The following is a 13,350-nucleotide window of genomic DNA, read 5'->3' as shown; positions in this document are numbered from 1 at the left end:
CTGGTGGGTTTTCTCAGGGTGCAATCATGCCGAACCAGCCAATGCTCACAGCAGTGGGACTCCTTAGCTTCGGGGCAACCGCACACACTGGCTGAGGATGAAGTCTGAGCTACCATCCCCCGCATGGAAGACGAGGCTGGGCACAGACTTAATGCTCATCAGACTTCCATGGAGTTGAGTTGTCAAACGCACCTCCCAGAAGGTGGGAACTCCCTAACACGGGGTGTGAGCTGGTCGACTCAGGAATCCTGCCTCGCTGGACTTTCTAGAAGGAATTTGGAAACATGGAAAAGGTACTTGGGAATTCTGACTTTGTGTTTTTTTTTTCCAAAAACTCGGGACTCAGGGGCTGGGAGGAGGGCCTTGCCGCCCAACCTTGGCCGACAGGGCAGTTTTACCTTCTTCTCAACTTCGGCGGCTGTCTGCTTGGTGGTCTCCAGGTTCTCCACTAAGGCCGTGTCCCCCAGGAAGTTCCCAGATGCTGAGGACAGGCGAGATAGCAGGTTGTCTTCTAACGTCTTCAGGGTGATTTTGAACCCATTCTGCTGCTTCGTGAGATCTGACTGCAAACATCAAGTAAGGCAGAGTCAGATGGGGAAGCCCTGAGCATCCTGAATAAATAAATGCTACGGGGTCAAGCTTCTTCCTTCAGATGGATGAAGCGGGAGACAGGACAGCATGAGAACAGACAAGCAGATGAACTGAATCCCAAATGCACCATTTATTAGTCATGTGACTTTGGGCTAGTTTAGCTTCTTCTTCTTTTTTAAAATATTTTATTTATCTGACAGAAAGAAAGAGAACACAAGCAAGGGGAAAGGCAGAGGGATAGGGAGCAGCAGACTCCCCGCTGAGCAGGGAGTCCGATATAGGACTCGATCCCAGGACACAGAGATCATGACCTGAGCTGAAGGCAGACGCTTCACCAACTGAGCCACCCAGGCGCCCCACCTTCCTGGTTTAAGTTAGCCCCTTGGCTTTTTAATATCACGCTACTTTATTTTCTTGGAAAGTCTTGTCATTACCTCGAATGACATTATTTGTCTACGCTATTTATTTTCTGTGTTCCTCCACTAGACTATAAGCTCTGTGAGGGTGGGAACACGGTCCCCCAGTCCGTGGTATTTTGTTATAGCGGCCTAAGTTGACTAAGACACTCTCCTCACATGGTGGTTACTTCTGGACTCATGTGTGGGCCCAAGCACGTTCACAACCCTGGGCCAGGCTCTGCTCTTGGTGACAAGAGTGTCTGGTCTCCCAGCTGTCTTTGGCCTCTCTGTTCTTCATCTTGCTCCAGTCTCTGTTTCCCAACTGGACATTCAGGCAGCTAAATGGTGATGGCCAGCCCCCACCACCCCCCAAAGTCTAGCAAAGAACCATGCTGCTCAGCTCCAGGAAAAGCAGCCCCCACACCTCACCCAGAATGGGGAGCAGGGTCTCGTGGCCGGGCATTTCCATCCTCCCTTCCTTGGTGGATACCCCACGTACCTTCAGCTGCTCCAGGTCCGGCCTCTCCATGCTGACCACAGCGGCCAGCAGCTGGTCCTCCAGGCCGTCCCTGGTCACCGTGAAGTTGATCAGGGTGGCCTGAGCCTGCAGTTCGGGCTGGTAGTGAGGATTGGCTAGCTTGGTGTGAAGGATGAGCCGGAACCTGGGATTGTATTCACACTCTTTGTCTCCAATTTTAATGAATCTGGAACACGAAGGGTCATGTGAAGGTGGGTTGCTTTCCCATGAGAATCGGTTCAGGGACAGAATTCTAGGTGTTTTTCTGTGAGATCGTGGCAAGCAATATGGCCACATTCGGATTCCTCCCAAGCATGTCTAGATTGAGCCCTGAGATCCTTGTTTGCCTTCATGTGGGGCATGGGAGTGGAGGGTGAGAGACTTTCTCCCGCGGCCGCCATGTTTGATTTGACGTGCATGGCTGTTGGGAGAGCCATTCCCACTGTAGTCCAAGTAGGTTGGTACATTATGAAACTTTCCCAGCAGATGGCAGTAAAGTGTTTGCAGAAAAGGACACCATCAGTTCGCACAAAGGTGCTTGATAGGCTTGCAAAAATAGGGCGTCCTTTTTTTCATGGCTGACGGAGAACTATGGGTGGCAATGGTTAATTCAGCAAATGAGCACATCCTAAGGACACGGAAAGGCAATTTATGGCCTGGGCAGTGGGTAAAGCAACTCTCCATGATAATGCTCTCTCTCCTATGTGCCTATTGTCCTTCATCCTCTCTCATCCTCTCCCTTCCGCCAGACGCTTGCTAAGCCTTGATCACTTGCCAGCCCCCAAAGCAACAGGGGCTCATCAAAGGGCCAGAGCGCTGAGTTCTCAGAACCCAGGAGTCTAGCTTGGATAAAATGCTCACGCTTACAAGGCAGTCTGCATTTTGACCACTTCCCTTCTAGAATTCCTCCAAAAGAGTGCACTGTTCCCATGTAGGAGGAAGTCAAGGAGGACGTGACTGATGGGAGCAGTTATTGCAGGAAACTTTCTCTACGAGTCAAGGGCAGCTAAGTATTCCCTCTGCGGAAGTGAGAAAGGTGTGCGTGCCGCAGGAAGCCGGTGGCAGGAGTTGAGGAGAGGATGTTCAGGGAAGAGCAGATCTGCTCACGTTTCTGGGAGCCTGCTCCTCAGGAAGGATCAGCGACATGGCGGAGTCTTACCGTCCTTTCTTGATGACCTCTCTCCCAAGCAGGGGTCCCAGAACAGGGTCAACGGACTCTTCTAGGTTTTCGATCAACACCATGTCTCCAGCCTCCAGGGCACGCTCTAGGGTTTGGAGATAGCTGGGGAGAGAGTTGGGCAGTATGAGCCTGTGGCAAGGTACAGATGCACAGGAAATGTAACAGGACAACTGGGGCCTCCATGGAAGACGTGGGGGTGCAGCTGCCCGGGCTGACCTCAGTGGGCCCATTTTTCTCTATTTAAAAGGATATTTATTTGATCTTGTACAGTTTCAGAAATAAGGAAACATGACAAAATACAAAAAAGGACACAAAAATGAATGGGACCCTTTCATTGGTCATTGGTATTTTGGTGTTGAATGTGTATGTTTGGATATATTTTCAAGTTGATTCCTTTTATTTTATTTTATTTATAATTTAATTTATATTTGCATTTATATTTACTATTGGATTCATACAGCACGTTTATTTTATAATTTAGTTCCTGTACATAAAATGTATTGGAAACATTTCCCCACGTCATTAAATATTCTCCTGTAACAATTTTCTTTTTTTTAAAAGAATACATTTTAATTTTATCATGTTATGTTAGTCACCATACGGTACATCATTAGTTTTTTTTTTTTTAAAGATTTTATTTGTTCACTTGAGACACAGAGACACAGAGAGAGAGAGCATGAGCAGGGAGAGAGGCAGAGGGAGAGGGAGAAGCAGGCTCCCCGCTGAGCCAGGAGCCCGATGTGGGACTCGATCCCAGAACCCTAGGATCCTGGCCTGAGCCAAAGGCAGATGCTTAACCATCTGAGCCACCCAGGTGCCCCACATCATTCGTTTCTGATATAGTGTTCCATGATTCACTGTTTGTGTATAACACCCAGTGCTCCATTCAATACGTGCCCTCCTTAACACCATCACCAGGCTCACCCATCCACCCGCCCCTCTCTCCTCCGAAACCCTCAGTTTGTTTCCCATAGTCCACAGTCTCTCATGGTTCATTTCCCCTGAGCCAAATGACCTGAGCCAAAACCAAGAGTCAGAGGCTCAACCAACTGAGCCACCCGGCCGCCCCTAGAAAGGAATGTTTTAATCAAAGTGTGGGGAAGAGGCTAGGATGAGATTATCTGGTCCATGACACAGATAAACATATACCCTGGTATACCTTGGGATTCATTTCTCCTCTTACCCTCTCTAGAAGAAGGGATCCATTCTGGTAGTTTATATTTGCTTTGTTTAACTGTTTTTGTAACATTGCGTGTTTGATTTAAACAATGCTGGCTGATCTGGACCTCTGGGCAGCCACGTTTGGGACAGACGACCAGAGCAGTAAGCCTCACCTTGGCGGCTGAGTGTTGGAGAGGATAAACCTTGGATTTCTAGCTGAGGACCACCTGCTTCAAACACTGCCTCCATCAGTTTTAAAAAATATTTAATACATTAATTTACAATTGCGGTGAAATGTACATAACATACAACCTGCCATCTTCGCTGCTTCTAACTGTACAGCTCAGGGGCACCAAGCACATTCACACTGCTGTCACCACCATCCGTCTCCAGAAGTTTTCCATCTTGCAAAACTGCAACTCTGTACCCCTTAACTGATGACTCTCCATACCCATCCTCTCAGCCCCCTGGGAACAACATTCTGCTTTCTGTCTCTGTGGATTTGCCAACTCTAGGAACCTCATGTAAGTAGAACCATATAGTATTTGTCCTTTTGTGACTGGCTTATTTCATTCAGCACAATGTCCTCAGGGTTCATCGATGTTATAGCGTGTGTCAGAATTTCACTCTTGTTTGAGGCTGAATAATATTTCATCATATGGATATATAACACATTTTGTTCATCCATTCATCTGTCGATGGATACTTGGGTTGCTTCCACATTTTGAATATTGTGCATAATGCTGCTATGAGCATAGCTTTTAAAATGGTATACTCTTGGGGCACTTGGGTGGCTCAGTTGGTTGAGCATCTGATTCTTGGTTTCCACTCAGGTCATGATCTCAGGGTCGTGGGATCAAGCCCCGCGTTGGGCTCCCTGCTCAGTGAGGAATCAACTTGTCCCTCTGCTCCTACCCCCGCTCATGCTCTCTCTCTCGCTCTCAAAATAAATAGATAAAATATTTAAAAAATTAATATGGTATACTCTTGCAGACATTAATTTGCTTCTGTGAACCTCAATCTCCCCAGGTGTGAAATGGTCCCAGTAACGCTAACCTTATCAGCTGTGTGGATTAAGGAAAGCATTTGAGATAAGGTCCCTAACACGAAGATTGGCACATACCCAACCGCCTCACAAATGATCTCTGTCCCTACCTTTACCCCCACGGCCCTGTCCTATCCCGCTCATGTATCCTGATGGCACAGAACAAGAACTGAGAACTGAAAATACCAAGCTAGGTTCTAACACAGTTAATGAAGCCACGAGGTGGGAGGTGTGGAGGCCTGGGGCGGGTGCTGGATAGACATTCTCCACGTCATTCATGTCCCTTTGGGTAGTAAGTCCCCCGTCGGGTACGTATGAGGCGGCATGGCAGGTACCAGGGCTCTCGAAGGTTCACAACTGACTTGGGTGCTGTGCCTCCAGCTGCAATGTCCCATCGTTCCCCAGGAGAGACAATGTTTAGGTTTGTGCTCTGGGGCTCTGGGCCGGAAGTGGGAACACTGGGCGGAGAAGTGGGCTCGAGGATGGGCTGCGACAGGCACAGTTTGGCTGAATGTGAGGGAGACTTTGTGAAACCCAGATTTGTGCCTGACCAGGGAGGACGTGTCCAAGGAGAGAAGGGAAGGGAATGCTGGACGGTGGAGACAGGACTCCTGAGGGGTCGGGAGGCTCACGCACACTCACGCATGCACGCGCGCGCACACACACACACAGGTGTGTGCACACACACTCACGCACACACACGATTTCTCATGACAAAGAAAAGCAGAGACTTGGTACCCACGCATCTTTCATTGGGAGGTTTCCCAAAATGGGAAGAGAAACAGGAGAAGCCTTGTGGAGGAAGCAGGAGGGTAGACACAACGCACTGGGGCCTAAGATCCCCTCGAGACACTTTTTTGTGCCCTCTGCACACACGACGAAAAGGGAGAAGCGATGTGCTCAGCCACCTACCCCTTCTGGCCGATCTGGGTGACCTGGAGGTTCTCGCCGTATTTGTTCTTGATCCACTTGATGCCTTGCAGCTGCGGGTCAACCATGAGGGGCCAGCGCTCACAGCTGAGGAGGATGGTGGCATTCTCCGTGGACATGCGGTCCGCGGGGAGGCCCTGGTCCTGCCAGGCGGCCACATCGGCATCATCCGTCAGCATCCTTAGGGGATCCAGGGTGGGGGTGACGGGGATGGGGACCTGATGAGGCAGAAGCAGGACACCCGCTCAGAGCAGAAGGTGGGGGAACAGGGGAGACGCCCAGGGGCTCCCGAAGTCGGCACAGCTCCTTCAAAAGCACGATCAAAATCCCCCCAGAAGCATGCTTTCTGGTTTCGTGATTATTTCTGGAAGCAGGTTTTCTTCAAGTCCCGAGAGCCTTTTTTTCTCTTGATGGAGGAACAGCAGCAGAGATCCGGCCTCTGTGACCCTTCGTTCTTGGGTATACTCGCCTAAATTGAATTTCTAGCATAGATTATGTGTGTATTATCAACAGTCTCCTCCCTGCCCTTACTCGTGTTAGTAGGGCCCCTTTCCCCCTGCGTTCTGATTCTCGTGCATGCTCTCCGGAGCAGACCCCAGGCCTGGCTGGGCTTCCCCCACCTGTGCCAGCCCACATCACCCTTTCCGTCATGCATGGCACTCACCACCTGCTGACAGAGGCCCAGCTTGCAAAGAACCGGAGATGCTCCCCTTTCTCCCAGTCCAGAACACCCCCCACTTCTGGGGTCGCCCGCATGACCTCCCGCTGCAGACTCGCTTGCTGGTGCATGCTGGGAAGCCCGCCAGTGCACCTCCGGGCCCGAGGATGCCTCCCTGGGACCTGGTTCCCTCTGTGGCCCCCGTGTGTGCCCCAGATCCCTCCTTTTCTTTTCTGTTGACCTTTCTCAGCTCATTCAATTCTTCTACAGCTAAGATTTTCCACTGGGGACACGCATACCTTTTTAACTGGGGTAAAATCCATGTCACTTACATGCACCATTTTAGAGTGCACGATTCAATGGCATTTGGTCCTTCACAATGCTGTGCGACCACCAGCTCTATCTGGTTCCAATACAGTGTCCTCAGCCCTAAAGGAACCCCATACCCTTTGGCAGGCCCTCCTCATTCCCCTCTACCCCAGCTCCCAGCAACCACTAGTCTACTTTCTATTTACCTCTTCTGAATAGTTCACATAAATGGAGTCATACAACAGGTAACTTTCTGCGTCTGGCTGCTTTCTCTTAGTAAAATGTTTTCGAGGTTCACACACACACACACACACATGACCCTTTAACCTCTCCGTCCCTCTCTCCTCTGTGGTTTGTCTCCCCTGTTACCTCAGGAAAGCGTGTCCAATCTAGCCCCTTTCCCTTAATCTCACTCACTAGGGTATCGGATGGCCAGCACTCTACCATCAAACAAACCTTGAAAGCAAGATCTGCCTCTGGAGGTTCTTATCCTGGGATCAGGAATGTATTTCAGGTCCATTTTATGCACTAAAAACATTCCTGTGAGAAGAAATCCGTAGGTCTCACTGGAGCGCCAAAGGGGTCACGGCCTAAAAATGCTTAGGAACCCCCCAAAAGCCAGAAAAATCCCCACTGAGCTGCCCTTGAGCTCCTCACTCTTTTAACAATTTCCTTTCCCATGGTGTCCAAGATAAATAAATAGCAGCTTTATTTTTGTTTCTTTCCTAGTGCCGTAAGGGCATGTATGTACGTATGTATTTCCATAATAGTTTTTATATCACTATTTAACAAATCATCAAGTGAGTAAGGTTTTGGGAGCTGATCTATGGAACCAACCGTCACCAGAGAATAAGAGTTTTATGTTCTGAGGATCTGCCTATGGACACATTCTGGAATACAACTCTTCTGTACGTAGTGAACTTTTGGGCTGACTCACTGCAGCCACTTTCTGTGAACCTAACTTCCTCTACGGGACGGTGACCTTCCTGTGGGCGTGTGGGTCTTTGAACGGCTTTTGTCCTCCTGTCTGGTGGAGAGGGAGGACATGCGGAACCCTCAGTGAACATCTGTGGATCGAGAATGACGAGTGATGACAAAGTGGACAAGGTTAGGAATTATTCTGACTATAGGCTCCAGCCCTGAGCCCCTTTCAGCCAGGGACCAGCATTGCCCCCCGCAATCATCTCAGTAGAAATGGAGGGGTGGGGAGCAAAATCCACCCACTTATACTAGGAGGACAAGCTGAGGACACATGACCGAAGCAGGCAGAGCTGTTTGCATAAGGGTGTCCGGGTTCCCATGACCAGGATCTTGGCCCTCCCATGGCTCTGAAGTTTGGCTCAAGAGCAGGGAGACTGGAGGGAACACACAGGGTGCTTCGGATGCCTCTTGAGTTTTATAGTTTTGAGGCAGCCTGCTGGGCAGTGGATCAGAGTGTCTCTGGAGAGCCCAATGGAGAGGAGAGATCTTGTCCTCAGGTGGCCCAGAGGGCAGTGGAAGGGAACGTGGGTGAGCAGAAGGAAGAACATGGGTGCCTATGTCACATGCAGGTGAATGCTCAGGTGGGCGTGGTGGGAGGAAGTCGGCAAGAAGGAACAAGAAGATCTGGAAGGTCAGTGTTCCGTGAGCTCACTGGTAGCCCCAGGCTGGTGAGGTCAGGAGAAATTCAGGCTGTACCTACTTCCAGCCGGCTCAGGTAGGGTCTCCAGGTCCCGTCCAGGAGGCTCTGCCGGTATCTCTTCGTAAAGAAGCCGAGGTAGGACACAAAAGCCGTGGTGAGTAGAATGTCTCCACATAACTTGCTCTCCTGGTGTCGGAAGTTCTGCACGGCTTCTGCCCACCTCACGTTCTCAGAGGCAAGTCCTCCCACCTACGAGTTCAGGGACCAGACAGGAGAGAAGGCTCATCATCCCACAGGCTCTACATAGTGCCATGGACTCAGTCACAGAGAATGCACAGTGCACGTCTGATACCAGAAGACTCGGGTCATCACCTATGTGGCCCTTTGGGTCACTGGGGACTTGTACTGGCCACAGCACACACTCAGTAAACACACCTATTCTGTGCTGAGCATCATGTGGGCTGCAGATGGACTACAGGCTTTGAGCGCAGGCTTCCGGGCTCTGCCCTTTATAAGGCATGAAGACAAATACCACCCATCTCCAAGAGCTGGGGAGAAAATTAAATGTGATCATGTACGTTCATCACCTAGTGCAGTGCCTGGGCTGCAGGACCTATTATGTGTTCTCCCCCTTCTCCTCGCCAAGTGCTGGGAATCGGAAAATAAATAAAATCCCTTCCAGGCGCTATAAATAATTCACAGTGGGTGGGCAGATAGACACAGTAATTAAGACAGAGTTAGAGGTCCCAGAACATGGGTGTGCACAAAGTATCAAGATGGTGGAACACGTCCTGACTGTGTCTGCCCCACTTTGGTAGGGCACACCTCTCCGTGGGGACCCCTCTCTGGGGAGGAGAGGCCTCCTTTCTATGGATATGGCAGAGCTGAGTCTGTGTTATGACCGACCCCTCGTCCTTCCTCGAAAGATGGCATCGTAGAATGTCACAGCTGAATGGGCCAACCCAATCATTCCCATGCCTGTTTATAGATGACACAGATAAAGACCAGAATGTTGAAGTATCGGGCCAGGACCTCTAGGTGGGTAGAGACGGGGTTGGATTCAGAGCCTGCACACCCTGCCTGCCTTCCAAGGGGACTGATTCAGAAAATGCTTCACCCAGGCAAAGAAGGCTCTGCTAAGTTCTGCAAACGAAACAGAAAACGGGATGGAAGACAGGCCAGCTAAGAGGTCTGGAATGCTTCTTGCCTCTTTGCGGAAGAGCTATCTCTAAACTGAATTGTTCAGTTCAAATGATCATCTCAACGCAATGCAAGAGCAGGTCCAACAAACAAGTACACAGACACACTCCTGTGGAAGAGCCTTTCCTCACTAAAGCACAGCTCAGTTCCATCATGCTGTGACTCGTTTCTCCTTCAACGAGAAAAAGCTGTCTTCATTTTAGAAACACACTGTGGCTGGAATAAAAGTAAAAAGGTATCGACTCCACCTCCCATCATTGGAGACCAAAGTGCTGTAAAGGCTCTCTGTGGAAGAGAAAACATGCCCAGCGGACACTGCTTTGCAGGATCTTAGCTGATTTAGGACAAGAAATATAAGCCATGGGGGATTTCAAAAAGGCTATGAATTCTTTGACACGCCCTTCAACAAGAATTGGCACCTGGGGTGCCGGGATGGTTCATTCAGTTAAGCATCCCACTCTTGGTTTTGGCTCGGGTCATGATCTCAGAGTTGTGGGATCAAGCCCTTAGTCAGGCTCCCTCCCCGCCCCCCACCTCTCTTCCTGTGCTCTCGTTCTCTTTCTAAAATAATTAAATAAAATCAAAAAAGAGTTGCTGCCTATGCTCCTCCTCCCTGAACCTGAGACTGCTTTGGCCAATAGAACGTGGTGGAAGGGATACTGTGTTTGGCTTTTGGTCCCAGGCCTTAAGAGACTGGAAACTTCTACTTCCTCTTAGAACCCTTGTGCTTGGAGCCCCGAGTCCCCGCGTAAAACGTCTAAGTACAGAGGCCTGAGACTACATGGGGGAAGCTCTGCCCTTCTAGTGGTTCCTGCCGAGGTGCGTGGGACAAACCAGCCGGCCACTCAGTGGCCCCAGTAGGTACCACCCAGAGCCGAGAACCTGCCAGTTGCAACCTGCCCAAATTCCTGACCCACAAACTTGTAAGAGACAACGAAATGGTGGTTGTGTTATATCACTAAGTTTCGGGGTAGTTTGTTAGCAGACACCCATGAGACACACAGCCTGCTGTGACCCTCAGATTTCCTCTCTTAGGGAAGCCAGAGCCTGCGTGTGTATGTGTATGTTTGTGTGCACACGTGTGAGTGTACCCATGCGCATGGGCAAGGTTATGCTCACAGATGCTCAGGGTCAAGAGGTGTCATTCTTCTCTGCTTCTGTCTCAGTCCCTAATCCTGGTCATGCCTTTATCATCAAACATTCCACGGTTAAGAGCTGCAGAGCTTGCCTGTCGGGTGGCTAGCTTTGTCTTGTAAGGCTTCCTCTGGTCGAGGCGCATATATGCACGTAAGCATGTCACGTCTCACCCCGCTGTCTGATAGATCAAGGGCTCCCATCCTCCCAAACGTCTCTGTAGGGAAACTCTCTTGACCAGACCAGGGTGTGCATTCACACTTCTCAGGACTCAGGCCCTGCAACCCAGCACATTTTAATATCTGCTCCCCCTACCCCGCCCCCCCTCAATCCTAGTACATTTTAATATTTCCCCCCAAGTCAAAGCAGAACTAAGCTGTGCTCATCTATTTTGTACCTCAGCAGCACTTGACGAGCTCAGCTAATATAATTATGGCTCAGGCTGCTGAGGCTCACACTCACCAGGCGATTTGCAAGGGAGATGGTGCCTGCAGTCACTTCAGCTTCTTGCTGACATTTGAGTTTATCTGCCGTTGCTTTCTCGAACTTGGCTGTGAGTTTGGCCAGGTTTTCATTAAGGTGCTGTTTAGGAAGGAACACAAGGTCTATCGGTAATTCCAGCCTAAGTCATCACCTCCAGTGGGGCCGAGATAGAGTCATGTGTAGGTGGTTTTTAAGGAAGGCCCTCCCAGGGCAGGAGAGCTGTAAGGGACTGGAGAAGGCAGGGCAGAGAAGGAAAGGTAGGCAAATTAGGGGTGATCTCAGGTGCAGTCCTGGGGGAAGCCTAGGCCAGTCCTGACCCAAGTGAGAGAGCTGAGCTTTTTCCTACCTTGGTCCTTGGTGTGGGGCTAAGAGGGGTGATGGACATGGGGGCGGGGTGGGGAGCATAAATTCTGTCTCTCCTTGTAGTGGAAAAAAAAGGGTTGTAGGGGCCTGCCAAAAAAATATACCAGTGTGCTATTAAAAGCAAAAGTGCACCAAAGCCTGGGGTGGCCTGAAAATGGTCATTAGGATGCCAGGGGTCCTGGGAGGGTCCTCCCACTGGAAGTCTAGGGTTTGGGATTGGGCCGTGTGCAGCCTAAGTCCTCTCCTTGCTTTCAGGTCCTAGGAGGACAGGTAACTTTTGCTTAACCTCACCTAGTCTGTCCAATTATCCTGAAGTAGAGGAGAATTTTGTAAGAAGACACGGTTTCGATGTTTTCTAAATTCATCAAGAGTTTAGAATTGAAGCACGTAGCTTGTGTTGCCCTCAGAATACGTATTTACATACACGAAGACATAGGGACACATGGTAGATGCCTCTAAATATGTCTCATGTCTACGCAGTAACTGGGATTTGGGCTGCTTTGCTGGCCATTACCATGTCCCAAGAGAAACAAATCAAGGGCCAAGTTTATACAGCCAAGCAGTTTGAAAAGCAGGTGGTGAGCCATCGATTGACGATGGCAGACTGGCCACACTCATTTACTTCCTCTTCTTCCCAAGACTTCTCTAAAATAATTTTGAAAACATCATAAATCCTTAACGCTAATCAACTGTTGAGGGTCACTGGAGAGTGAGGGTTTCCAATCGATTTATGTTAGACTGGGCTCACAGAGGAGTGGGAACGGCCAGAGGAGGGCACAGGAAGCTGCAACACAGTGCGGGCCTCAATTCACCAAAGGGGGCATGCAATGGGGATTTGGAAATGTCAGGTGGGATGGAGGGGGTGCTGGAAGTAAGAGAGGTTCACTGGAAGCTGACTGATCCTCTATGCCCATCTCCACCCCCAGGCCCAGTGTCCAATGTCACCAGGCATTCGTGTCGCCAGCAGGAGATTCAGTAGTGGCAGAGGGAAGACAGCACATTCTGGCATCGAGGATGCATCCGACATTATTCAACTGATCCTGAAAACAAATTCTGCCTCTCAGTCAGCTCTGCCCTTGCTTGCAGAGCTATAACCAGCTTTTGAGCACTACTCTTTTAAACATGAAAGGACAAGAAGCCATTTAATGAAGGCTAGATTAAGGTAAACAAGAGGGGGAAAAAAACCACCTGAGAAAAGAGATAACTTTCATCACAAGGGCACAGTAAAGCATAAAACCCTTTATGAAGAGTTTCCTGGGAAAATTCAAGATGTTTCATCCATAAAACAAGAAGAGAATGCTAGCAAAAGGAACAGAGGGGAAAAAAAAAACTGTTGCAGACGTTATTTTCTTGTTAATGTAAAAAAAAATCATAAAGTAAAGGGAAGGGTTAAAAGACGAATTTGAGGAAATCTAGAAAGTATAAGAAAACATAAAGTGACTCTGAGGAAACAAAGGACTCAACAGAAGGTCCAACAGCCAACAAACATGCATTCTAGAAAATAAGATCAAAAAGTAAACAGAAGGGAGATTACCAAAGAAATAATACAAAATAATTTTCCAGAGTCAAAGAAAAGAAGTCTCCACATGCTGAGTACAATGAATCTAAAAAATGGCAGCTAAGCACATCAATGCAAAGTTTCAGAAACCAAGAATAAAGAGAAAGGGGTGCCTAGGTAGCTTGACTGGTTAAGCGTATGACTCTTGATATTGGTTCAGGTCATGATTTCATGGTCATAAGATCGAACTCCACATGGGCTT

At 49.3% G+C, this 13,350-nt stretch overlaps 1 protein-coding gene across 3 annotated transcripts in view; it reads right to left on the bottom strand.

The window, feature by feature from the left end:
- LOC141370723 (dynein axonemal heavy chain 9-like) overlaps positions 1-13,350 on the bottom strand; it is a 149,762-nt gene that overhangs the window by 97,693 nt on the left and 38,719 nt on the right. For 2 of the 3 annotated variants that reach the window (XM_073881722.1, XM_073881723.1), the window contains exons 5-10: positions 11,207-11,326; positions 8,471-8,659; positions 5,805-6,040; positions 2,666-2,788; positions 1,489-1,693; positions 399-563 (exon numbers count right to left, since the gene is read on the bottom strand). In XM_073881722.1, coding sequence (XP_073737823.1) covers positions 399-563; positions 1,489-1,693; positions 2,666-2,788; positions 5,805-6,040; positions 8,471-8,659; positions 11,207-11,326 — 1,038 coding nt within the window. The remainder of the gene's footprint in view (positions 1-398; positions 564-1,488; positions 1,694-2,665; positions 2,789-5,804; positions 6,041-8,470; positions 8,660-11,206; positions 11,327-13,350) is intronic. The other variant, XM_073881724.1, reaches the window with a different exon arrangement.

This window comes from Callorhinus ursinus, unplaced genomic scaffold, assembly GCF_003265705.2.
Source record: "Callorhinus ursinus isolate GAN/ISIS: 27379988/994484 unplaced genomic scaffold, GSC_fseal_2.0 scaffold43, whole genome shotgun sequence".
In the NCBI taxonomy this organism is placed as follows: Eukaryota; Metazoa; Chordata; class Mammalia; order Carnivora; family Otariidae; genus Callorhinus; species Callorhinus ursinus.
Note: the sequence above shows the minus strand (reverse complement) of the source record. Positions and strands in the feature narration are given on the sequence as shown.